Source organism: Podarcis gaigeae (genome assembly GCF_964106915.1).
Source record: "Podarcis gaigeae genome assembly, chromosome: 1".
In the NCBI taxonomy this organism is placed as follows: Eukaryota; Metazoa; Chordata; class Lepidosauria; order Squamata; family Lacertidae; genus Podarcis; species Podarcis gaigeae.
In genome coordinates, this window is record NC_139678.1 from 4579421 (window position 1) to 4607188 (window position 27768).

The window sequence follows — 27768 nt, forward strand, 5'->3', positions numbered from 1 at the left end:
GAAGACTTGTAATGAGAAATTTTCTACCTTGTACAAACTGCAACGATATAAAGGTTAATTTTGAAAGCCATGAGGCGGGAGGGAAGGAAGTCGACAGGCTCTAAAGAGCCAGGGTGGTAAAGTAGAAAATGATGAGGTGAATGTATATTATTAAATGGAAAATAAATAAAAAATATTTAAAATAAAAATATCAGGCGCTTGGCAGATGTCTCAGACTAAACATTTGTTTGGCCAGCTGAAGCAAACCAACGGGTCTTCCCAAGGTGAAAAACTGTTCCTGGGAGGGTATGTGTTTGTGATTGCCAGAAGGACCAACCACTCGGCAAACACAAACAGGTTTCTTTGGAGCTTGGCCGTAACGGAACAAGGGGACCTCCAGGGAGGCTTCACCCCTCAAACGATGCACGACTGGATGCGCCCCAATATTGCAGAACAACGTGATGCCATCGTGAAGTTTTATTTCCAACCTTTTTGTCAAGGGCTCCAACCCCTTTGATGTTTTCAGTTGTCCTTTCTCAGTCCTAGCCTGACTGATGCTTAACATTCCGTAGCTTCCCCAGCAATGCTCACAATTCATAGAATCGGAACTGTAGAATTGGAAGGGGATTCCCCAGGTCATCTAGTCCAACCCCCCACCATGTAAGCTAATGATTCACTGGACGAAACCCAGCATTGGCTTGATGACATCTGCACCATTCATGTATAAAGTGGGGTGGGGGGGCGTGTTGAGGGGGAGATTCCTGATTTAAACGCAGAAAGGAGGATTTAGCTGAGGGCAGATCAACTCCACCGTCCTTACCCTTCAAGAAAAGGTAAATCAGGACTTCCGGGTCGGCGCCATCGCCGAATGGCGGACTCCCTCCGAGCTTCGGAGGGAGCCTGCTTGGCAGGGGCTGGGTCCTACCGCACCGGCGATGCGGGGACCCTTAAAAACCACGGCCAGAGGAGGCCGTGGACATGGAGACTCGGCTGGCACCGTTAGCGCTCTCCCGACTCATGAAGGAGCCTTTTTAAAGGCTACGGATCGGGTGCCGGGGAGAAGCGTGGTGCTTTGAGTTCTCTGCTATCCCTGCCGAGCGCAGCCGCATGCCATCCGGCGGAGAGCGCTGACTTCTTCTATTGAAAATTTGGATCTAAAGAAGAACCCGTGAGTAATTGGAATATGGACTAAAAAAAAGGGATAAATTTTTAAAATTTGGAGCGAACGGGGGAGGCGGAAAAAAGGAAGTCAGCCCACCCCTAAATTGTAGAAGAGCCAAAACAAAGGACTGGACAACTAAGATCGAGTGTAACCTTATTTCGCCGAATTAGCAACTTCGCGAGGGAAAATTATAAGATTGAGCTGGAGGAGAAAAGTGGAATTGTTTTAAAAAAGCAACCCCCCCCCCGGAATCCCTGGAGCGATTCGTGAAACTGCCTGGAGAAGAGCAATGGAGGTTTTGACAGCTGTCAAAGAGCTGTCAAAAAGGAAGATTAAAATAGAGACTTTGTTATGAGGACTTTGCCGGTTACATTTGTTATAAATTGAACATAAACTGTTTCAAATATGGGCTAACAAGCTACTTGGACTGGTGGATGTGATTCTGGAAGGGAACTTTGCTACTGTAATCCATCTAGAGGAGCTGAGGGATATTGCATGTGTTTTTGACAGGAAACTTGAACAGTTGAATGGAACTTTTAATCTCCTGGGAAACTGCAGGAATGGAACATTATTTTGTCTACAGAGGTCTATACACTACAGGAAACAATGGAACTATTTGTTGGAAAATGAAAGGAACATGATGCAATGCTTTGCTCCTGAATAACAAGCCTCTGCAGAGACACTAGAAACTTTTGGAAAAAGAACATTTCTGTGGGAGAACAGAGAAACAAAAAGGAGGAGAATGATTGACAAGAACAAGGAAACAACAAGAACTGGACAGAACTGGGAGAGGGAACATTTGGGATATCCAGGTTTGACAAGCTTATGGAAACAAAATTGGAGTTTTTACTCCTGGATATAAAAACCTGGATAGAAGAAATGGGCCCCTTTTTTGATAGACTCCTTCTATGATTGGACACTCGTAATTAAAGACTGGCAAAGAACCTGAGGGATATAGTGTAATGTGGGAACTCCAGGAAGATATTAGAAGTAGAGGGATAGGTGAAACGCAAAGGGGAAAGAGGGGAGGGAAAGTTGGAATCCAAAGGTTGTAAAATCACTACTCATATTTATTTTATTTCCATCTGTACTATGTTTGAAAGGGGGGAACTCGGGGAAGGGAATAGATCGATCTTAGGGGATGGGAATTTGGATAAATTGGGTTACTGATGATGAGTGTAATTTGGGGATAAGAACTTGTTGAATTTAATTGCTTATTTGGAAGATTTGGAACACAAGAGGGGGTAGGGAGGGGAAGTCCTGGTTATTGGCAAAAAGTTTGGATTTAATTTGTTTTAATTTGTTTTAATTTGGAAAACCTTAATAAAAATTATTATAAAAAAAAAGAAAAGGTAAATCAAGTGTACCTTTTATCCCTGGTCATTTTGTCTGCCTCTTTCTGCCCCCTTCCCAGCACCACAGTCTCCTATTTCGAGATGGGAGTAACTAGGAATGTACCGTATTTTTCGTTCCATAAGACACACTTTTTTCTTCCTAAAAAGCAAGGGGAAATGTCTGTGCGTCTTATGGAGCAAATGTGTGGTCCCTGGAGCCGAATTGCCCAGGGGCGAAAAGCAGATCATGCTTTTTTTTTTTTTTTGAAAGAGGGAAGGGGGTGTTGAAACAAAGCCGCTGATCCTTTGCCGATCATGGAGAGAGATAAGGGACGCTAGAGATAAAGGAGGCTGCCTGGGAGCGGGGAGGCAAAGACAGCAAACTTGCAAAGAGGGGAAACAGGAAGACTAAAGCAATAAGGAGAGAAATTAGAAGAAAAGGAGGAGCAAAAAACTGCTCCAGCTAAGGAAAAGACACTAAGGCAAACATGAGGGAAGGGAGTGTTGAAAGGAAACAGCTGATCAGTGGGATCAGAAGAGAGATAAGGGACGCTAGCGGAGGCTGCCTGGCAGGGGGGAGGTAAAAGCCCATGGATCCTCAGGATTTTTACATTGAGTCACCCCAAATTCACCATCAGATCGCATAGCATGTCCATGGCTACAGCCTACACACACAAAAAACATGTATCCACTGTTTCGTGGGGCCACAATGGTGCAAAAACGTGGTTACAAAGCACGGATCCACATGGATCCTAAGGATTTTTGCATTGGGCTACCCCAAACTCACCGTCAAATCACATATCATGTCTGTGGCCACAGCATGAACCACAAAAATCATACATCCACTGTTTCATTCAAAATATTTTTTTTCTTGTTTTCCTCCTCTAAAAACGAGGTGTGTCTTATGGTCAAGTGCGTCTTATGGAGCGAAGAATACAGTACATACTGTTCCAATAACAGCCGCACATCCGCTCTACAGGGAATGATCAAGGTGGTCATTCTGCATTTCTGTCGCCTTGCAGGCCTGTGGGTAGAAATACGAGGGGAATTTGCCCTTTTGAGACAGCAGCACATATCCATGTGGCTATGCGATTCTCCTATCAGGCCAGCCAACTCGCCTGGTCACCACTGGCGAGCAACCATGGCCTCCAGGCGACCTGGCAGGAAAGTCTTTGCAAGCTGGGAGAGAGCGGACTCCTCCTTCTTTAACTTTTCAGGCCTGCCCACAAGTGGCTGATACCTGCAGGCAGTACGCAAACCGTCTAGTACCTTTGATCAGCTGGGGGTGCAATGTCCGTGTCCCCCCCAAATTTGGTGACTGTTTCTTGGAATTTTCACCTATCTTAAAAGAGCAGAAACCATGAATGGTGGTGCGGTCACTACATTAAAAACCCAAGAAGACCCCGCTGGATTAGGCCAATGCCCATCTAGTCCAGCAAGCGTCTGGTTCTTACATTGGCCAACCAGACGCCCCAATGGGAATCCGATAAGCAGGATTTGAACACAAGACCTTCCTGCGGTTTCCATCAACTGTTATTCAGAAGCATTGCAGTAGAGGCAGAGCCTAGCCATCATGGCTAGTAGCCATTGCCAGACTTCTCTTCCACAAATTTGTCCAGTCTTCTTTCAAAGTCATCCAGGCTGGTGGTCATTGCTGTCTCCAGTGGGCATGAGTTCCAGAGGTTAACCATGCAGCTTAAGCCAGCTGCTTCTTTCTGACCAGGGAAAATGTTTGCTTGCAAGCACTTTGGCCTGTTCCTTGGACTATGGATGATTTACAGGGCCGGAATGGGGGATGGGGGAAGTCCAGCTGGACCCCATCCAGACCAGCTCCTCAGAGAAGGCAGAAATGCCTCACTGCAGACGATCGGATCCTTTCCGCTCCCAAGTTTCTAGCAGCTGAGAGTCTGTGGACCTTTTCGAGCTCAGCCTCCTCGAAACCCGGTGGAGGCAACTGCGGAAGAGGGATGTCCGGAAAATAATGAAGACCCAGGGGTCCACGATGGAGTTCACGGAGAAGAAGCGCAGGGCGGTGAGGTCCGCCTTCTCGTCGAAATCGGGGGCAAATGCGCCGACGTAAGCACGGACCTGTGGGAGGGGAGGGAGACAGGTTGAAAAACTCACTTGCGGCAGATTGAGGCGGCTGAGTATTATTGTGACTACTACTTCATAGAATAATAATAATAATAATAATAATAATAATAATAATAATAATAATAATTTATTATTTATACCCTGCCCATTTGGCTGGGCTTCCCCAGCCACTCTGGGGGGCTTCCAACAAAATATTAAAATACCGTAATGCATCAAACCCTCAGCGCCTAGGACTTGCCGATCGAAAGGTCGGCGGTTCGAATCCCTGTGGCGGGGTGTGCTCCCGCTGCTCGGTCCCAGCGCCTGCCAACCTAGCAGTTCGAAAGCACCTCCGGGTGCAAGTAGATAAATAGGGACCGCTCACTAGCGGGAAGGTAAACGGCGTTTCCGTGTGCGGCTCTGGCTCGCCAGATGCAGCTTTGTCACGCTGGCCACGTGACCCGGAAGTGTCTCCGGACAGCGCTGGCCTCTGGCCTCTTAAGTGAGATGGGCGCACAACCCCAGAGTCTGTCAAGACTGGCCCGTACGGGCAGGGGTACCTTTACCTTTACCTTTACCTTTAATGCATCAAACATTAAAAGCTTCCCTAAACAGGGCTGCCTTCAGATGTCTTCTAAAAGTCTGGTAGTTGATGTTCTCTTTGACATTTGGTGGGAGGGCGTTCCACAGGGCGGGCGCCACCACCAAGAAGGCCCTTGGCCTGGTTCCCTGTAACTTGGCTTCTCGCAATGAGGGAACCGCCAGAAGGCCCTCGGCGCTGGACCTCAGTGTCCGGGCAGAACGATGGGGGTGAAGATGCTCCTTCAGGTATACAGGACCGAGGCCGTTTAGGGCTTTAAAGGTCAGCACCAACACTTTGAATTGTGCTTGGAAACATACTGGGAGCCAATATTGGTCTTTCAAGACCAGTGTTATGTGGTGTCGGCGGCCGTTCCCAGTCACGAGTCTAGATGCCGCATTCTGGATTAGTTGTAGTTTCCGGGTCACCTTCAAAGGTAGCCCCACATAGAGCACATGGCAGTAGTCCAAGCGGGAGATAACCAGAGCATGCACCACTCTGGCGAGGCAGTTCGCAAGCAGGGAGGGTCTCATCCTGCGTACCAGATGGAACTGGTATACAGCTGCCCTGGACACAGAATTGACCTGCGCCTTCATGGACAGCTGTGAGTCCAAAATGACTCCCAGGCTGCACACCTGGTCCTTCAGGGGCACAGTTACCCCATTCAGGACCAGGGAGTCCTCCACACCCGCCCGCCTCCTGTCCCCTAAAAACAGTACTTCTGTCTTGTCAGGATTCAACCTCAATCTGTTAGCCGCCATCCATCCTCCAACAGCCTCCAGACACTAACAGAAGCATAGAATTTCGAAGTCGGAAGGGGCTAGAATCATCTATTCCAACTCTTTGCAATGCAGGAATATGCAGATGCCCCAAACGGGGATTCAACCTGCAACCTTGGCGTTATCAGCACACACTCTAACCAACTGAGCTTTCCTGTTGGTTCATTTATTACCTGCCCTTCTGTAACATCAGGTCCCAGGACAGATTTACATCAATTTAAAACTTGGTACGTATTGAAAAACAGTTCATCTAAAAGACAAACCATGGGGAAAGGGGTGTATCCCAGAAACACCTGTCTTGGCCATCAAAGGCCAGGGTAGAGAGATACATCTTCAGCATTACATTGCAGAGGCAGTGGGGGTGTAGTGGTTAGAACGTATGACCTGGGAGACACGGGTTCGAATCTAACACTCAGCCGCTGCCTCTCAGCCTAACTCACCTCGCAGGGTTGTTGAGAAATGGGAATCTGCGACCAGAAAGAAGAGGAGTTTCAAGAGGATTGGAGGAAATTTAAGGACTGTTTGAATAAATATTGTCATATAAGAAATTAGAAATTACTTGAAAGAAAACAAATAGGCCTAGGATGAAACTACATTATAATTAAATAAATGGGATTTAGAATGTTAAGAAAAATGAATAAGATGGACTATAATTGGAAATTGTTTTAGTTTAATAATGATATTGGAAAGCTGTTACTTTTAGCTACAAGGAAACTCAGAAGGGAGGGACCAAGATGTTTAAAAGGTTGGATTTGTGAAGAATTAAGTTTGTTGTCACTGTTTATTTGTTTATTGTTCCTTTCTTTCCCTTCTCTTTTTCTGTTTTTGTGTATCATTCTGCTTTTGTTATTGTGGAAAATCTAATAAAATTATATATATAATCTAATAAAATTATATATATAAGAGAGGATAAAATGGGGAGGAGGTGAATTATGCAGGCCACCTTGAGCAAAGTTGGGTAGTGGTGGGGATATCATACCGTACAACTTTTGGAGGTTGAAAACCAGGACGCCTGCTTTTTAACAACCACACGGTGTATAAATTTTATGGAATAAATTGGTAATGGATAGCAACATCTGGAGAGTCGCTATCCCAAAAGCCACTGAAATATTGTAAGCAAGAATTGCAAACAAAACAAAAAAAAACCCTTTGCTTTGGGTTTTCGGCCGTCTGCATGTGCAAAGGGCTCCCCCTGGTGGGTAAAGTTGATGTTTGCTCAGTTCTGTCTCAAAACTGTTTCTTTGAAGGGGCTTCCATAGAATCAGAGTTGGAAGGGACCACCAGAGTCATCTAGTCCAACCCCCTGCAATGCAGGAATCTCAACTGAAGCATCCATGACAGATGGCCATCCAACCTCTGCTTAAAAACCTCCAAGGAAGGAGAGTCCACAACCTCCAGAGGGAGACCGTACCACCATCAGAAGACATTTGAAGGCAGCCCTGAAAAAGGAAGTTTTTTTGTTTTGTTTAATGTTTTATTATGTTTTTATAATTTGTCAGAAGCTGCCCAGAGCGGCTGGGGCAAGCCACTCAGATGGGCGGAGTATTAGTATTTGAAATATACTTGGAGCAGTGGTGAGGAGGAATGGAAGTTCCCCCAGAATGTCTGCTTTATATACATTATTTACACAATGGACCCCATGTGATTGGCTAATTCCGGGATTCTCCTGTAGGCCAATCAGGTTGTGGATTCACTTCCACCTGGTACTGGATTGGGTGGCTCCTGTGGACCAATCAGACTGCTGCATTCTGGATCCTATTGTTCTAGGACCAATCAGACTGCTGCATTCTGGATCCTATTGTTCTAGGACCAATCAGACTGCTGCATTCTGGATCCTATTGTTCTAGGACCAATCAGACTGCTGCATTCTGGATCCTATTGTTCTAGGACCAATCAGACTGCTGCATTCTGGATCCTATTGTTCTAGGACCAATCAGACTGCTGCATTCTGAATCTTATTGTTCTAGGACCAATCAGATTGCTGTATTCTGAATCTTATTGTTCTAGGACCAATCAGACTGCTGCATTTTGTATCCTATTGTTCTAGGACCAATCAGACTGCTGCATTCTGGATCCTATTGTTCTAGGACTAATCAGATTGCTGCATTCTGAATCCTATTGTTCTAGGACCAATCAGACTGCTGCATTCTGGATCCTATTGTTCTAGGACCAATCAGACTGCTGCATTCTGGATCCTATTGTTCTAGGACCAATCAGACTGCTGCATTCTGAATCTTATTGTTCTAGGACCAATCAGACTGCTGCATTCTGGATCCTATTGTTCTAGGACCAATCAGACTGCTGCATTCTGAATCTTATTGTTCTAGGACCAATCAGATTGCTGTATTCTGAATCTTATTGTTCTAGGACCAATCAGACTGCTGCATTCTGGATCCTATTGTTCTAGGACCAATCAGACTGCTGCATTCTGAATCTTATTGTTCTAGGACCAATCAGATTGCTGTATTCTGAATCTTATTGTTCTAGGACCAATCAGACTGCTGCATTTTGTATCCTATTCAACTCAGTACATAACATTATTATTATTATTATTATTATTATTATTATTATTATTATATTGGACATCCCTATTTTCATATGCACACTTGCAGTCTAAAGTGCTTCTCAGGTGCTTTTCTGGAACATGAGAATTGGCTCCAAGTCTCCCTGCATTTGTTCCAGGAGGGCCGTCCTGCTATATATCTAAGTACAGTGGTACCTTGGTTCTCAAACGCCTTGGTACTCAAACAACTTGGAACCCAAACACTGCAAACCCAGAAATAAGTGTTCCGATTTGTGAACTATTTTCGGAAGCCGAACGTGCTCCGTTTTGAGTGTTACGCTTCCATTTTGAGTGTTAACACTGAGGTCTGCCTGTTTTTGCTATTTATTCAGCTATGTTAAATTGCTGTTTTATGTTAAATTGCTGTTTTAGGGGTTGTTTTTAAAAGTCTGGAACGGATTAATCCGTTTTGCATTGCTTTCTATGAGAAAGCACGCCTTGGTTTTGGAACGGACTTCTGGAACAGATTGAGTTTGAGAACCAAGGTACCACTGTAGTGGGATTTGGAATAGATGTGAAATTAACTGTCACCATTTTCAATTTTGTTGCCTTATTATCTTCCTTTCTGGGTCGTGTAAACCACTATTCTGAATAATGCCTTTTGTGGGGGTGGCATTGGGGATGCATTTGTGAAACTAGGGAGGCAGTGGCTCCGTGGGCGTTCAGCCGCCCCTGAACTTGGCCAGGGCTGGACTCTGACGCACCAACCTCAACATTTGCTCTTCTCGAAAATGTCTCCAATAACCTTTTGACATCCTCCAACCTCCTCTCCTTGTAATCCTGGCCTTAAAAGGGCTCAGAATGTTCACGTGAAGCTCTGGTTTTCCGCAGGCATTTAACAGCTTTCCAAAAACAATGTAACTGCAGCGGTCCTGTAAAAACTCCCCCAAACTGCTTTCCGGCTAAGAGACAACAAAAAAGCTAAAGATGCTTACAGTTAAGGCTCTGCTAATATATACCATTGAAAGCTGGACCATCAAGAAGGCTGATCGCCAAAGAATTGATGCTTTTGAATTCTGGTGCTGGAGGAGAATATGGAGAGTCCCATGGACTGCAAGGAGATCAAACCTCTCCATTCTGAAGGAAACCAGCCCTGAGTGCTCACTGGAAGGACAGATCCTGAAGCTGAGGCTCCAAGACTTTGGCCACCTCATGAGAAGAGAAGACTCCCTGGAAAAGAACCTGATGTTGGGAAAGATGGAGGGCACAAGGAGAAGGGGACGACAGAGGACAAGATGGTGGGACAGTGTCTTGAAGCTACCAGCATGAGTTTGACCAAACTGCGGGAGGCAGTGGAAGACAGGAGGGCCTGGCATGCTCTGGTCCATGGGGTCATGAAGAGTTGGACATGACTAAACGACTAAACAACAACAATATATACCATTTCTTTGGACAAGCCGATAAGCTGATAGTCCCTTTTCTGGATCTGCGGTTCCCAAATGCTTTTAGCAGGCGCCAGAAAGAGCACAGTGGAGGTGCCTGCCTGATATCATGAGGCAGGGAGTTCCAAAGTGCACAAAAAGATGGAGTTCCTGCAAATGCAGAACGGGTATTGTGTGGCACTGGTAACAGCACCAGTTCCGCAGACCGAATCAGCCCGACTGGCACATATGAGGTGCAGTGATCTTGCGGGTAAACTGGTCCCAGGTTGCTAAGGACTTTCCTAAAACCTTGAACTCAGCCTGGTAGAAAATTAGCAACTGGTGCAGACCTCCAAGTACAGGTGTTATCTGTTCGCAAGCCCTCACTCCTGCCAGCAATCGGGTTGCAGCAGCCTGCCCTAGCCACAGTTTCTGGGTCAAGCACAAGGGAAGCCCCACCTAGTTCACAGTTTTGTGATTCTGTTTTTATTTATTTTATTAAATTTGTATACCACCCTCCATCTGAAGATCTCAGGGCCTACCTGCTGCCTTATGGTGCCTGAAACAGCCCTTATTTTAGTTCCCACAACTGTTACAGTGGTACCTTGGTTCTCAAACTTAATCCGTTCCAGAAGTCCGTTCCAAAACCAAAGCGTTCCAAAACCAAGGCACACTTTCCCATAGAAAGTAATGCAAAACAGTTTCATCCGTTCCAGACTTTTAAAAACAATCCTAAAAGAGCAATTTAACATGAATTTTGCTATCCAACAAGACCAAGGATCCATAAAATGAAAGCAATAATGTACTGCAGTCACACAACCAGTCAATCAGTTGCCAAAAAGTGCAAGTAGATAAATAGGTACCGCTCCGGCGGGAAGGTAAACGGCGTTTCCGTGCGCTGCTCTGGTTCGCCAGAAGCGGCTTACTCATGCTGGCCACATGACCCGGAAGCTGCACTCTGGCTCCCTCGGCCAATAAAGCGAGATGAGCGCCGCAACCCCAGAGTCGGCCATGACTGGACCTAATGGTCAGGGGTCCCTTTACCTTTACCTTTTAACACAATAGTTATGAATGGCCAGTCTTTGCAAACGCTGTGCTGTGTCCAACATTTTCCCACATGAAGCCCTTTTTTTGTAAAACAACCATAGCAAAAACCTATTTCCCAAGTTTAAACAGTCAGAAATTAAACCAAGCGGTCTGATGGTTTTGTTTTTTTCCGATCAGAAGGTCGGCGGTTCGAATCCCCATGACGGGGTAAGCTCCCATTGCTTGGTCCCTGCTCCTGCCAACCCAGTTCGAAATCACGTCAAAGTGCAAGTAGATAAATACGTACCGCTCCAGTGGGAAGGTAAACGCCGTTTCCGTGTGCTGCTCTGGTTTGCCAGAAGCGGCTTAGTCATGCTGGCCACATGACCCGGAAGCTGTACGCTGGCTCCCTCGGCCAATAAAGCGAGATGAGCGCCGCAACCCCAGAGTCAGCCATGACTGGACCTAATGGTCAGGGGTCCGTCCCTTTACCTTTTTAGAGAAGCAGAAGAAAAGGAGATTCGGGAAATGTTTTAAGGATTGGGAAGTTAAGGAAATCCCACCCGACACTGGGGGAGAAAATGGCACAGGAGAAAAGTGTGATGAGTGAATCAGCATATTAGAGAATCTACTGAGTAAATGAGAATGGGAAAGGGTCTCTGCTCTTCAAAAGAGACATGGATAAAAGGTAGAAAAAACAAACTTATATGTGCGAGATAAGGCAATGTTTCAGATGCTCATGGAATTTAGTACATCTGAGAGAAAGTCGGAACTTTGTATCCATTACTGAGCTACCTCTGGAAACACCATTTGGGAAATAGTATCGCGCGCAAGGACTTTTTATATCTATATGAATGTTTGAGAACCAAGGTACTACTGTATTTGGTTGGGTGGGGCAAGGGGGGTGGCTGGAAGGGAAACGATTCCCTGTGCATTGGCTTGGCTCTCCATCGCAGTGCACAGCCTGGCGATTCAGCTGCGGTTCCTGCTTTGCAGGGGGTTGGACTAGATGACCCCTGGGTGTCCCTGGAGTTCTATGAAATTAACAAAATTGCTTCACTTGATCCAAGGATACCAGTTTTTCCAAGTCTCATGGTCATTTATACCTCCAGAGCCCCCTGCCTCTTAGCACCCCGCAGGGAATCCCAACACCCCCTCAGCATAGCTGTCAACCTTCCCTCCCCCCTCCTCAGACCTCATTGTCTGAAACATGGTTTGAGCTGGGGAGAGGGCTCTTGTGTTCGAATTCTGCTCGCTGGTTTCCCACAGGCAGCTGTGTCCAGGGTGGATGTCTACCAGTTCCATCTGGTACGCAGGCTGAGACCCTACCTGCCCGCAGACTGTCTCGCCAGAGTGCTGCATGCTCTGGTTATCTCCTGCTTGGACTACTGCAATGCCCTCTACGTGGGGCTACCTTTGAAGGTGACCCGGAAACTACAACTAATCCAGAATGTGGCAGCTAGACTGGTGACTGGGAGCGGCCGCCGGGACCACATAACACCGGTCCTGAAAGACCTACATTGGCTCCCGGTAAGTTTCCGAGCACAATTCAAAGTGTTGGTGCTGACCTTTAAAGCCCTAAACGGCCTCGGTCCAGTATATCTGAAGGAGCGTCTCCACCCTCATCATTCTGCCCAGACACTGAGGTCCAGCACCAAGGGCCTTCTGGCGGTTCCCTCATTGCGAGAAGCAAAGCTACAGGGAACCAGGCAGAGGGCCTTTTCGGTAGTGGCACCCGCCCTGTGGAACGCCCTCCCTTCAGATGTGAAGGAAATAAGCAGCTATGCTATCCATAGCTGTCAACCTTCCCTTTTTTTGTGGGAAATACCCTTATTCCAGCGCCGTTTCCCGCTGCTTCCCACTGCTATCCCAGATTGTTAGATATCCCGTAGGCTGTCCCCAGGACAGGTGAGGCTGCTGATCCTTTATTTTTGAGGCTGCTGATCCCTTATTTTCAAATCTGAAAGTTGACAGCCCACTCAGCAATCTGGTAGCCACATATTGTACAGTGGTGCCTTGGTTCTCAAACGCTGAAAACCCGGAAGTAAATGTTTCAAACATTTTTTGGAAGCCCAGATGCAGCTGTTGGCTATTGTTTCCGGGGCACTTGCACCAATCAGAAGCTGCGCCTTGGTTTTTGAACATTTCGGAAGTCAAAGGGACTTCCAGAACGGATGAAGTTTGGTGCTTTTCTTTTTGCTATTTATTTTGTGTTTTTGTTTTTGAGGCTTTCTCGGTTAATATGTTTTTGTGACTGTGTGGAACCCAGTTCAGCTACTGATTGATTGATTGTGTGACTGCAGAAATGGATACAAACCCCCCATCCAAACAATGACTGTCATCAGTGCAGGTAAGGAAAAAAAATATTTTTAATTTTTATCATCTACAATACTGTCTTATTTATTTTATAGTACGTTGGTTATTGCTTTCATTTTATGGGTCAATGGTCTCGTTAGATGGTAACATCCATGTTAAATTGCTGTTTTAGGGGTTGTTTTTAAAAGTCTGGAACGGATTAATCCGTTTTGCATTACTTCCTATGGGAAAGCACGCTTTGGTTTTGGAACACTTTGATTTGGAGCGGACTTCCGGAATGGATTAAATTTGAGAAAATACCACAGTATTTTCCAAGGACTCTTGTTCTCTCCTCCCAGCGATGTTTCTCCAGGAGGACACAAGTTTCTTGCATTGATTTCCACAATTTATATACCGTTTATTTATTTAGTAAATTTGAATCCCATCCTTTGTCTCAAAGAAGGCCAGGGCGGCAGACAACATGCAGTGAAACATCTCCAAAACAATTCCATTGCAGATGCCGTTCTCGGAAAGATCTCAGCTTCAAAGGCTGGTTGTAATTCAAGATAACAATCAGTTAAAACTGTTTTAAGAAACAACAACCAGACACTGCAGAGCCACTGCTGTTAGATTGCTGGGCTAGGACCTTGGAGATGAGGGTTAAATACTAACTAGGTGAGCCTGGGAGGTCAATCGGTTGCTCTTAGCCTAGCCTACCTCTCAAGGTTGTTGTGAGGATAAAGTGGGGAGAAGGTTAGTATGTATGCCACCTTGAGTTCTTAAGAGGAAAGAAGGTGAGATAATTATTTTATTTATTTATTTATTTATTTATTTATTTATTTCCCACCCTCCCCAACCAAAGCCGGGCTCAAAGCGGCTAACAAGAGTAAAATAATACAACATTCTAAAATCAGTTCATTATAAAATCAGTTCAAATCAAATTAATGGCAACCATTGGGCTAGAGTTCTGTGAGGATTGCCAAAGGAGGGGGTCAGACTGTGCCCTGGTCAAAGGCCTGGAGGAACAGCTCTGTCTTGAAGGCCCTGCGGAAAGATGTCAAGTCCCGCAGGGCCCTGGTCTCTTGTGACAGAGCGTTCCACCAAGTTGGGGCCAGTACTGAAAAGGCCCTGGCCCTAGTTGAGAACAATCTAACCACCTCACGACTTGGGACCTCCAAAATGTTGTCATTTGTGGACTGTAAGGTCCTCCGTGAGACATAGCAGGAGAGGCAGTCCCATAGGTATGAGGGTCCTAGGTCATATAGGGCTTTAAAGGTCAAAACCAGCACCTTAAACCTGACCCTGTACTCCACCGTGAGCCAGTGCAGCTGATATAGCACCGGGTGAATGTGATCCCGCAGCGAGGACCCCGTAAGGAGTCTCGCCATGGCATTCTGCTACCGCTGGAGTTTCTGGGTCAGTCTCAAGGGCAGCCCCACGTAGAGCGAGTTACAATAATCAAGCCTGGAGGTGACTGTCGTGTGGATCACAGTGGCTAGGTCAGGGCGAGAGAGGTAAGGAGCCAACTGCTTAGCTTGGCGGAGATGAAAAAATGCCGCCTTTGTTATATATACAGTGGTACCTCTGGTTGCGAACGGGATCCATTCTAGAGGCCCGTTCGCAACATGAAAAGAAAGCAACCTGCAGCGGGTTGCGATTTGCTGCTTCTGTGCATGCGCATGATGTCATTTTGCGCTACTGCACATGTGCGAGCAGCAAAACCCAGAAGTAACCCTTTCCGGTACTTCTGGGTCTCCGCGGGATGTAACCTGGAAGAACGTAACATGAAGCAGACGTAACATGAGGTATGACTGTAAATGTACTACAGTGGTACCTCGGGTTACAGATGCTTCAGGTTACAGACTCTGCTAACCCAGAAATAGTACCTCGGGTTAAGAACTTTGTGTCAGATGAGAACAGAAATCGCACGGCGGAGGCGGGAGGCAAAATTAGCTAAAGTGGTACCTCAGGTTAAATCAAAATATCAACTAGAATTAAACAAAGACTTAACGAGATGCCGGCTACAAAACTCGTTTCACTGAACTAATCAGTTTCCTCAGAAGGAAATAAAGAAATGATAAGATTTTAAGTGATAGCAAACAAGCTCAAGAGCAGGGCTGAAAACGCTTCCTCGAGTTTACAAAGAAGGTATGAAAACCTCAATGACAAGTTTTAAGCATAGCCCTATTCTCTTAAATTCTTGTTATTCTATAGTCAATTACTTCTCGTTTCAGGGATTTTCACGATAATTTCTTTTGTTTTGTGTAAATCCTCCTTCAAACCTAGCTGCTGGTGGATCGGGGCCACTGGGGACCACCGACAGGGACTCCCTCGATCAAGCATCCCTTGAGATATCCTGGTCCCAAGTTGGGAAGGGCCTCGCCAATTGACCCAAGAGCCTTGAACCTTGCCCAGGAGAAGACAGGAAAGGGCAGTTTCAGAATGGGGTCAGCGGCTCAAAAATAGCCGTTCTGGCTCTGGAGACTGGCCTGCATTTGACAATGTGCCAGATGAATCAGATCTGGCACCAAATCTGGCCAAGCCTGAAGACTTTTACGCCGGTTGGCAAACATCCATTTCTCGTGTTAACAGGGTTCCTGCTGTTCCTGGGCCACTGTACTCTCAACGTTCAGTTCTGAAAAGACACTTCAGCTGACATTGACTTCCTTCTTCTGTCTCCTTGAGAAAATGTCCTTTAAAGTGTGTGTGTGTGGGGGGGAGGAACGGGACAGGCTGGCAGACCAGATGGTTCTCACCCCTAACCCTGCTCTGGTGGCCAAATGTGAAATATGGGCAGAGAAATCTAAATTTAAGTTGGCTATTTACAAGTTGGAGGAGACTCTTGAGAGTCCCATGGACTGCAAGATGATCAGACCTCTCCATTCTGAAGGAAATCAGCCCTGAGTGCTCACTGGAAGGACAGATCCTGAAGCTGAGGCTCCAAGACTTTGGCCACCTCATGAGAAGAGAAGACTCCCTGGAAAAGACCCTGATGTGGGGAAAGATGGAGGGCACAAGGAGAAGGGGACGGCAGAGGACGAGATGGTGGGACAGTGTTCTCGAAGCTACCAGCATGGGTTTGACCAAACTGCGGGAGGCAGTGGAAGACAGGAGGGCCTGGCGGGCTCTGGTCCAGGGAGTCACGAAGAGGCGGACACAACTAAACAACTAAACAGCAACAACAACATTTACAAGCTGGAACATAATTCAAAGAAGGGCAACCAAGATGATCCAGGGCCTGGAAACAACACCTTATGAAGAACGGTTGAGGGAGTTGGTGAGGTTTAGCTTGGAAAAGAGGAGACTGGGAGGTGATATGATAGCCATCTTCTGATGGCCTGTCACATGGAGGATGGAGAAAGCTTGTTTTCTCCTGCTCCAGAGGGTTGGACTCAAATCAGTGGATTCACGTTACAAGAAAGAAGATTCTGACTCAACATCAGTACAAACAACAACAATAACAACAGCAACAATTTATTATTTATACCCTGCCCAACTCCCAACAGAATACAGCGGTACCTCGGTTGTGAAACATAATCTGTTCCGGAATACCATTCGACTTCCGAAACGTTCGACAACCGAGGAGTGGTGGGCTGTCGGCAAATTCAATGGAGAAAATTGAGAAACGCGCCTCAGAAGTGCGTTCGAAAACGGAAGCAATTACTTTCAGGTTTTCAGCATTCGAATACTGAAACATTCGGCTTCCTAGACACTCTAAAACCGAGGTTCCACTGTATTCAAAACACGATAATACATCAGACATTAAAAACTTCCCTAAATGGGGCTGCCTTCAGATGTCTTCTAAAAGTCAAAAAGTTGTTTATTTCCATAACACCTGAAGGGAGGGCCTTCCACAGGGAGGGTGCCACCACCGAGAAGGCCCTCTGCCTGGTTCCCTGTTTGACAGTGGAACAGACTCAGAAAGCGCTGGCATTGGAGCCAGCCATGCACCCCACCCTCAGAACAGCTGGATTCTGTGGCTTTGGGCCTGTTGGATCAGGCGATCCCTGTTAGATCAGGTGAATGGCTCTTTTGTTCCAGCATCCTGTTCTCACAGAGGCCAACCAGATGGTTGCGGAAAACCAGCAAGCCGAGAGCTCTCTTCCTTCCTGTGCTTTCCAAAAACTGGTACCCAGAATGACTGCTGCTTCCAGCTGTGGTGGTCAGAGCCCAGCCATTGTGGCTGGTAGCCTTTGCTATACATTTTACCCTTGTGGGGAAACCTGTGGCCAGATGACTTCCTTGCTCTGCTAACTTTTGATGGGCAACGCCAATGTCTCTGTAGATCTCCCTTCTCAGAGTTGTTTAACTTTAAATAGACCCGGGACACCACACAATTAAAATGCTCTTATATCACTTGAAACAGTTGTGGCTTTCCTCAAAGAATCCTGGGAGCTGTAGTTTGTTAAGCTGTTAGGATGCCCCTTTTCCCCTCCCAGAACTACGGTTTCCAGAGAAGAGGGATTCATTGTCAAACAGAAGACTGTCTTCTGTAAAGGGAAGGTGTTCAATCTCCCAAGGATAAATATGGGCCTAATTTGCAGGTCTATGGGGAGGACTCCTGTGGTAAAGTACACCAAAGGCTCTGATTGCTGAAAGCCTTGTAATAAATGTGAACGCGGGTGGAGCTGTGGGTTAAACCACAGAGCCTAGGACTTGCCGATCAGAAGGTTGGTGGTTCGAATCCCCGCGACGGGTATGAGCTCCCATTGCTCAGTCCCTGCTCCTGCCAACCTAGCAGTTGGAAAGCATGCCAAAAAGTGCAAGTAGATAAATAGGTACCACTGCAGCAGGAAGGTAAACGGCGTTTCCGTGCGCTGCTCTGGTTCGCCAGAAGCGGCTTAGTCAAGGGTCCCTTTACCTATTACAGCTATTACTACTATTACTGCTCCGAGCCAATGGCTTCAAGTTACAAGAAAATGGACATTCTGACCAGGGCCGGATTTAGGTTTGATGAGGCCCTAAGCTACTGAAGGTCATGGGGCCCTTTATATGTCCAGCTGTCCTTTGTCAACAACAAATTGCAGCTGTTTTTTGTGTTGAATGTATGCTATAAGGTAATTTATGGACCTAATACAGTAGTTATCTAACCAGTTAGGGAGCAGGCTAGCAGGCGGGGCCCATGACCTACATCCCAGGAGCCTACACAACACAAAACATGGTTGCTGTATGAAGGTTTTTTTATTTGTTTTTTATCTTATATTTTGGAAATGTGCATCCAGTTTTTTCCTTTCAATTTTTTTGGGGGCCCCAGGAGAGTGGGGCCCTAAGCTAGAGCTTGTTTAGGGACCCCTGACCGTTAGGTCCAGTCGCAGATGACTCTGGGGTTGCGGCGCTCATCTCGCTTTATTGGCTGAGGGAGCCGGCGTACAGCTTCCGGGTCATGTGGCCAGCAGGATTAAGCCACTTCTGGCAAACCAGAGCAGCGCACGGAATCGCCGTTTACCTTCCCGCCGGAGCGGTATCTATTTATCTACTTGCACTTTGATGTGCTTTTGAACTGCTATGTTGGCAGGAGCAGGGACCGAGCAACGGGAGCTCACCCCGTCACGGGGATTCGAACCACCGACCTTCTGATTGGCAAACCCTAGGCTCTAGCTTATAAGTAAATCCGGCACTGATTCTGACTAAACATCAGGAAGAACTTTCTGACAGTAAGAGCTGTTCGACAGTGGAACAGTCTCCCTCTGGAAGTTTGTGGGCTTTCCTTCCTTGGAGGCTTTTAAGCAGAAGTTGAATGGCCATCTGTCAGGGATGCTTCAGTTGAGATGATCTTTGGTCATGAATGATCTTGTTGAGATTCCTGCATTGCAGGGGGGCTGGACTAGATGACCCTGAGGGGTCCCTTCCAACTCTATGATTTTATGTTTTTTGCTCGTTTGCTCAGCCTTGGCTCTCATGGCTAGATGTGCCAGCCTCAAAGCCCGTTAACCACACATGGCAGGGCTACACAACTAGATTGCGATCTGGCTTTCCTAACAGAGGCCTCATCCTGTCCGCAAAGCGCACCAGGCAAGGACCACAGGTAAACCACTGCTACAGGAGGAGAAGGCTGCTGTCTTCACGCTGTCTTGTTTTGTGGGTCCTGCACATCATCTCTGCTGCAAACAGGATATTGGAGTTGATGGTCTCTTTTGTCAGACCCAGCAGGGCTGCCGTGATGACCAGAGATCTGTCTTAATCTTCTTTGCTCTGTTCCAGACATGCCGTGCGCCTTGGCTAAAAATTGGATGCTGTTGGCCGGCAGCGCGAAACATTCTCCCAACTGTGTGCAAGTAACCAAAGCAAGTTCTCAAATGCATCAACATTAGTCAGTGTTCCCTCGCCGTCCCGTTCCAGAAATCAATTAGTTAGCAGCTTTTGACTCAAAGCAAGCTGCAAAGAATCCGATAAATCTGAGCCCTGTCATTATGGGTGCTCCGAAAACACAGCCGGAATGTTTTGCAGTTTAGCAAAGAGAGAAGAGCAGCGGGCTTTTTCTGTTACCCAGAACTGCTTCCCACGTCCAAACACCCTAGAGGGCAGCTGTTCTTTCCATCCCCACTGTTGTGCTAATCTCAGAGAGGTGCGATGTGATGATTCTCAAGAAAACCAGTGCAGGGTTCAGAGCCCTTAGCCACAACAGCGAGGGCGCAGTCAAGGTCTGCAGTGATGTAGGTTAGAGTGTGACTTACGGGACAATGGCTATGGGGCTTGGGCGATAAATGCCTCTGTTCTCTGGTGGGGCAGTGCAGTGGGGGGAAGTTACAGCGACCTGATCAAATTCTCCTTTAGTCTCAGTCACTGCTGCAAGAGAACGCGAGTCATTTCAGAAAGCTAGGGAGAAAGAAAGGGCAGGTGGATCCGAGACCGGGAGAAGAGCCTACATTTTGCACTGTTTCAAAATCTGGCGGCATTGGCCCCACGCTGGGCAAAAGATTCCTGCACTGCCGGGGGCTGGACTAGATGACCCTCGTGGCCCCTTCCAACTCTACGATTCTACAAAACCTTCTACAAATGACAGAGGGGGCTGTGTTAGTTTCTGTAGAAAGTAGCTTACTGCAAGGGGTGAATTTGGCATTTCTTGTGTCCCCCTCTCTCAGTTTCAGCCCTGCTCACTACCGGCATGTGGTCCCCATTTTCTTGCCCAGAAGTGAATGCAGCCCTCAGCTTAGGAAAAGTCCCCTGCCCCTTAGTTATGCATGCATGTGACTTACTCCCTAGCGTGTCCACTCCTGCAGCCTCCATTTCAAATTTTCGCTTTGTAATTTGATTGTAAACTGAGCTCAAACTGCACACACTACAAAGCGTAAAGCGATACTTTTAGCATTTTCTCCCCCCCCCCCTTATTAGGTGAATAGCTATTTAAAAGCCTAGAGTATCTTATATACGCCCTGTTTTTCTAAAGCCCTTAAACCCAACAACATCTGCCGCAGGGAAAGCTGCAAAACTTCAGGTTGGGAGACTGCTGCTGAGCTAATCTGGGATGCGAAAAAAACAACATAACCAGGCGTCCTTTTGAATGCACACGCATGATGATTTGTGCTCACGATGCTATCAGGGAGGTCACACGTGATCACGATTTCAGCGCCGGTTGCACCTGCAAAAGCTTTGGGGCTGATCACGCCGCTTCATTCCCAGTCGGTGCGTATCTTCCTGCTGAAATCCTGCAATTTTTTTTATATACCACAAATGTTCTGTTTCATTTTCTTTGCTCCTTTTGGATGCACTGTGGCCCTCCGAAACAGCAATAACGGGGCATGATTTGGGGAAGAGACACAGAGCAAACCAAAGCGAGATAAATCCTCCGCTAATGAACTATTCTTGTGTCAAGAACATGCTGCAGAAAACACCCTCAACCGCCGGGCCATTATCTCTAACCAATTTGTTCTAGAGATGGATTGCAACGTGGATGGAAAACAGACGCCAAACTGTCACCCCCAAAAGTGAAAGCAAGCATATGTCACGGATATTTTGGCCAGGCCAATGAGGATGTTAGAAAGGGGAATCCAACCCGTCTTGCGTGAAGTCCCCCTCTTTCAGAATTCTGCCTCCAGGGAGCAGCCAGCGTAAGATCTCTGCCTGCTGTGATTTCCCCCCCTTTCCTAAAACAATTCCAGCCTGTGTTAATAGCTGCTAGATCATTTATCACCGCAGTCCTGCTATGGCCCAGGCTCTGTTTTCTGTTAAATTAAACAATCTGTGAGGGCTTCAGCAGAAGGGAGAGGAAGGTGCGCAGTTATCAAAGAGATGCAAAAGGGAGATTAGAGCTAAAACTGTTCAGGGAAGGATGAAACATGGAAAAGACACGTTTGCTAGCAGAAGTCGCCGGCCCTCTTCTAATCAGGTGTGCAGATCATCAAGTGCCCTCCAGATCTTTTTTTTTTAAAAAAAATATTTATAAAGTTTTCAAATATAACAATAAAGGAAAAACATTCCATTCAAAATATACATCCAATTCTGATCTTTCCACTTTTAGACTTCCTTCAGTCTATCTGGAAATTTTTCATGTTATCACAATTATTCACATTTCTTCCATCTGTATTGTTTTGGTTTTTTTTAACCAAATTAATCTTAACAATTATTATAAAACAATCTTTCTATTATTATCACAGAGCTTCTTGAAAACCTACAAACGTTAATTGACCTTCACATATATTTTTAATATACTCTGTAAATTTATTCCAGTCTTCAGTAAATCTTTGGTCTCGCTGGTTCCGGGAACCGGCCCTCCAGATCTTTTGGGACTACAACTCCCATCATCCCTAGCTAACAGGAACAGTGGGCAGGGATGATGGGAATTGTAGTCCCCAAAACATCTGGAGGGCTGAGTTTGCCTATGCCTGGTGTATGGCATCTGTGCCCCTGCAGGTAAGACTAAAAGGGTGGAACCTCCACTCTGGTTGGCAGTCTACCAGGTGCAGGGAACCACAACCGGGGTATTCTGGACCAGATGGGCCTTTGGCCTCATCCTGCAGGCTCTTCGGGTGTCCTTAATATTAAAGTGTGCTAATTTATTATTACTGTTGTTCGTTTTATTAAATTTCTTCAGCACCTTTCTAACAAAATCTCAAGGTGTCCCACAAAGAATATATGAGAAGTAAAAAATGAGAATATAACGGTGGTGTCAGGGGCTCAGGAGCAGAGGCACAGGGGAGAGAGGAAATGGAGAGCGAAGGGGAAGAATCTGAGGGCAGCGTAGGGGAGTATGACAGTGGCACGAGAGATTCCATGAGCTTCTCCAGCGAATCAGAAGATTCCCAGAAGGGGGCGCCGATGGCCAGGGCAAGGGGGGTCCCAGGGGGGACGCACCAGAAGCAAGGGGCCAGCGGGGACTCCCAAAGCAGCAGCGGGAGATCAGGACCAGCTCCCCCACCAGAGCGTAGTGGGGGGGAAGAGTCCCATGTATCAGGGCCAGCGTCTCTTCCAGCAGGGAGAGAAGATGAGTCAGGGCTGACCACGCCTCTGTTGGAGAGTGAGGGAATGGAGGGGAAGTCAGGTCCAGCCAGCCCCCCCGAAGGGGGAAGCAGTGACAGGAGCAGTGTAACGGTCAGGAGGAAGGTTGCCGGCTGGGCGCGCGCACCAAGTTCGAATGTACAGGCGAGCGGCACAGCAGAAAACCCGGATTGGGAACCAGGTCCCAAAGCCCGCCGGAGGCTGGGGGAAGACTCAGGGGACTCGGCGTCTGAAGAGTCTAGAAAGGGCAAGACCCCAGCGGACAGGTGGACCCAGAGGAGGAAAGAGCAGAGGAAGAGGTGGAGCAGGGCTAGAGTCTTAAACTGGTGCCTGGGGGGAGGAGATACAGACGGAGCTTCAGCGGTCTAGAGTTGAGAGTAGAGCTGCGCGCCGCGGCTTTGAAATCGAAACTGAACTTCAATAGAGACTTTTGTATATAACAACGACCTGGCGTTGGTCCTCTGTGAGCTGGGACCTCGGGCAGCTCTGACAGGTGGCAACAGTAATATCGCTACAAACAGCAAAATCCACATCAGTCCACCAAAAATAAAAATAAAAGCCCAATTCACCACACATGATTGTCAGTGCTGCCTTCACTGGGGTAGATCTTTGGACCCAGACAGCTCAGCTGGTTGAGGGTTGAGGGTTTGAGCCTCACGGTGGGTGAAAGATTCCTGCATTGCATAGGGTTGGACTAGATGACCCTGGGAACTCAGTTCCAGCACCTCTCAGACGGGCACCATTGCCATTCTAAGAGAGCAAGGTGAGTTCCGGCACCTCTTTTCCTAGAAAAAGTAGCACTGAGACGATTCTGTGTCTCCCGACCTAATTTCACACAGTCCTCAGTTTAGTTTTTAAATCTAGCTACCTGCAAGGGACACGGGTGGCACAGGGGATGCGGGTGGCGCTGTGGCTTACACCACAGAGCCTAGGACTTGCAGATCAAAAGGTTGGTGGTTCGAATCCCCACAACGGGTTGAGCTCCCATTGCTCAGTCCCTGCTCCTGCCAACCTAGCAGTTCAAAAGCACATCAAGTGCAAGTAGATAAATAGATACCACTCCGGCGGGAAGGTAAATGGTGTTTCTGTGCGCTGCTCTGGTTTGCCAGGAGCGGCTTAGTCATGCTGGCCACATGACTCGGAAGCTGTACCAGTAAAGCGAGATGAGCGCCACAACCCCAGAGTCGGTCACGACTGGACATAATGGTCAGGGGTCTCTTTACCTTTACCTGCAAGTGTGACCACGGCAGTGTTCTGACAGAAAGTGTTTGTAAAAGGGGGTGGGCCATCTCCCTTCTGTCTCCGGCCCCACAAGATGCTGGGTTCAGCCTGGCCCACAGCTGGCTGGCAAGAGGAGACCCTCTGGTCTTCCTCTCACCCCACGTCTTTCTCAGCTCCACCTGCGGATGCCAGGGGGTGCCTTTGAGAGGCACATGGCAATGTGGTACTTGAGATACAGTGGTGCCTCGCAAGACGATATTAATTCGTTCTGCAAGTTTTCTCTTCTTGCGAGTTTTCCGTCTTGCGAAGCACGGTTTCCCATAGGAATGCATTGAAAATCAATCAATGCGTTCCTATGGAAACCACCTTCAGACCAGGTCCGAGGACAGTCTGTCCCCCCGACCTCTTCTGAAGGCTGGGGGGGGGGGGACAAGGGCTTTTCTTCCCACCCCCAGCATTTTAAAAACCCCGGGACAGCGAAGGCTTCGCTGCCGCCCGCCAGCATTTTAAAATCGCCCCGGACAGCGGACAGCGGAGGACTTCTCCGCTGTCCCGGGGCGATTTAAAAGCCCCCGGGAAGGCAGGCAGGGGGGAGCAAAGACCTTTGCCCCCCGCCGGCCTTCAGAAGAGGTCCAGGACCTTCTTCTGAAGGTGGGCGGAGGGCAAAGGTCTTTGCCCCCCCCCGCCTGCCTTCAAAAGCTGTCCGGGATAGCGGGAAGCGCTTCCCTGCTATCCCGGACTGCTTTTGAAGGCTGGCGGTGGGGAGCAAAGCCTTTCGGCCCCCGCCGGCCTTCCTGGACCTCTTCTGAAGGCCGGAGGGGGGGGGGGAAGGCTTTGCTCACCACCGCCAGCATTTAAAAGAGGTCCCCGGAGATTTCCCTATGGGCTTTCTTCTTGCGAAGCAAGCCCATAGGAAAATTCGTCTTGCGAAGCGCCTCCAAAACGGAAAACCCTTTCGTCTAGCGGGTTTTCCGTCTTGCGAGGCGTTCGTCTTGCGGGGCACGACTGTACCTACTCCATGCTCTCTAGGCATCTAGACATACACCGGCGGGGGGGGGGAGGCTGCCCCCAGCAAGGACCAAAATGCTGGAGGCAGGGGCGCCAACTTGAATAACATACTGTGGTAGCCTAGGTAAGCCCTGCCCCACACAATGCATCACATAATGTGGTGCACGCACACCATTTGAAAGCCCGTCAACTTTGGGGGCCCCCGGCCCCCTGAAATATATTATTTGGGGGGCAAGGCCCCCTCAGTCACTCAGAGTTGGCTCCTATGGCTGGAGGCTCCCTGGAGAGTCCCTGTGGAATGCCCTCCCATCGGATGTCAAAGAGATAAACAACTATATGACATTTAGAAGACATCTGAAGGCAGCCCTGTTTAGAGAAGTTTTGAATGACTGATGTTTTAATGTATTTTTAATCTTTTGTTGGAAGCTGCCCAGAGTGGCTTGGGAAACCCAGCCAAATGGGCCCAGTAGAAATAACAAATTATTATTATTATTATTATTATTATTATTATTATTATTATTATTATTATCATCATCATCAGTGGCGTAGTGTGGGGGGTGCAGGGGGGGCCGGCCGCACCGGGCGCAACATCTGGGGGTTAGGGTTAGAGGGTGCAAATCCACGGGTTAGGGGGCGCAAATTACTTGCCTTGCCCTGGGTGCTGACAACCCACGCTACGCCACTGATGATGATGATTCCCTCTGAGCACACAGAGCGCGCCTTCCGACCGGGCGTTTCCCTCGACGGCCAGGGCCTCTCCAAGGCGCACAGCTCTCTCTCCCCCCCGTAGCGTTACTTACGATCATGGGCAGGGAGCAGATGGTGAAGAGGGCGGTCATGAGAGCCAGCAAGACCAGCTGGCCCAGCTCCTCTGTGCGGCCGGCGCCGGGAGGCGCTGTCGACGGGGCGCCGGGGCCACCGCCGCTTCCGTGCGCTCCGGCCGGCTGGCTCCTTCGCGGGGGTTGCCGGCGCGCCATGCGGTAGAGGCTGCGCATGCTGACCAGGTTGCAGAGCCCGATGGCGAGTCCCAGGGCGCTCAGGAGGCTGGCGTAGAGCACCGAGTAGGCCCGCCCGCCGCCGGCCATGCGCATGAAGCACCAGGTGCCCGGGCAGTACTGCACGATGGCACCGAAGCCCAGCAGCGGCAGGGCGCAGAAGAGGGCACACAGCGCGCCCGCCGCGACGGTCAGCAGCGCGCCCAGGCGCCGGCTGGTGTGGCGTTGGTAGAAGTAGGGGTGTCCCAGCGACAGGCAGCACTCCAGGGCCATGGCTAGCAGCAGCATGGTGGGCGCCAGGCCGAAGAAAGCCATCAGGAAGGCGAACAGCTGGCACAGGCTCCCGGGGCTCGCGTCTCCAGCGCCGGCGGCTGCGTCTTCCCCGACGGCAGTTGCTGGCGGCGGCCAGAGCTCGCTGAGGCTGCGGTTGCGCGCATAGGCGGCCAGGACGATGGGGCTGAGCAGGCACTTGCCCAGCAGGTCGGTGGCGGCCAAGGCGCTGACTAGGAGGTAGAAGGCGGACGCCCTTGGGCGCCCCCAGCCGCCGGCGCGCTGCAGCCGCGCGCGGAGCTGGTGCTGCCACAGGATCCCCAGCGCTAGGATGTTGCCCACCAGGCCGGCCGCGAAGAGGAGCGAGCCCGGCAGCGCCGACTGGCCGCCCTCCAGGTGCCGGTTGGAGCGGCAGCGGTAAGCGCCGCCGCCGTCCATGGAGCCGGCGGCGGGCGAGAGCGTGCGCCTCGACGGGGCGGGCAGGGCGGGACGCGTGTGGGGCGGCGCGGCCGGACGAGCCGTGCCTATGAAGGGGCGCGGGGCGGGGAGGGTGGACGGCCTCCCGCAGACGGGGCGGGGGCTAAGAGAAGGAAGCGCTGGCCTCGCCGGGAGGGCGGAGAAGGGGCCGTTTGTTCCCACGGGGAGCCGGGAAGGAATCGCGGATGTCTGTGGGAAGGGGGCAGGCGGGAGCAAGCGAGAGGGATGGAGTCCTTTTCTAGGCGGCAAAGGGTCGAGGAAAGGAGAGGTGCTGGGGCTTAGGGTTGCCTGGCAAGGCACCTCCTCTGCCCCAGAAACCCTCACCTGCAGCGCCGAGAAGGGTAATAGGTTGGGTACAATGGTCCTGCGGAAAGGTTGCCGGCGACAAGGGCGCTCTGCACATGCCCAGAGGCACTCTGCCCGTCTTCATGTGCCTCGCCGCCACTTCCGTCCAGATTTGCAGCAGGAACTCCGAAAAAGGGATCCACTCCAGGGTGTTTGGGGCGGGGATTTCGCCAGTCAAAGGCGCATAGGATGGCAGTGCGGCCGGACATCTGCTTTGCGTGCAGAAGGTACCAGGTTCAGTCCCTGGCTGGCAGCATCTCCACTCCAGCTAAGGCCCTGTCCAAAACCCCGGAGAGCCGCTGCCATTCAGAGCACGTAAGGCGCAGCTAGATAAGAGTCTGACTCAGAATAAGGCAGCTTCCTGGTATGAATTGCCCTCAGGTGACCAGATAGGGAGGCTTTGCAAAAACTGGTTCTTTGGGGGGGAAGGGTCATAGGTGACCGGGAGAGTATCTGGTTTGAATGCAGGAAGTCCAAAGTTCACTCTCTGGCCTCCAGGTAGGATTGAAGGAACTTTCCCCTCAGGAAGGTCAGCCCACTGGAAGATGAACCAATAATAATAATAATAATAATAATAATAATAATAATAATAATAATAATAATTTATTATCTATACCCTGCCCATCTGGCTGAGTTTCCCCAGCCACTCTGGGTGGCTTCCAACAAAACACTAAAATACAATAACCTATTAAACATTAAAAGCTTCCCTAAACAAGGCTGCCTTCAGATGTCTTCTAAAAGTTTGGTAGTTATTTTTCTCTTTGACATCTGGTGAGAGGGCGTTCCACAGGGCAGGCGCCACCACCGAGAAGGCCCTCTGCCTGGTTCCCTGTAGCCTCACTTCTTGAAATGAGGGAACCACCAG

The 27768-nt window shown here is 48.9% G+C and overlaps 1 protein-coding gene and 1 long non-coding RNA gene across 2 annotated transcripts in view; both read right to left on the reverse strand.

The window, feature by feature from the left end:
* Positions 1 to 27768, reverse strand: part of LOC310844907 — a 100271-nt gene that overhangs the window by 42151 nt on the left and 30352 nt on the right. The gene's annotated exons all lie outside the window — the stretch shown is intronic.
* LOC310851419 (prostaglandin D2 receptor-like) lies at positions 2514 to 27112 on the reverse strand (the record flags this gene model as incomplete). Its single annotated transcript, XM_083753802.1, has 3 exons — positions 2514 to 4563; positions 25617 to 26796; positions 26883 to 27112. 3 exons carry the CDS (start codon positions 27110 to 27112, stop codon positions 4330 to 4332), a joined length of 1644 nt encoding a protein of 547 aa, XP_083609928.1. The 3' UTR covers positions 2514 to 4329.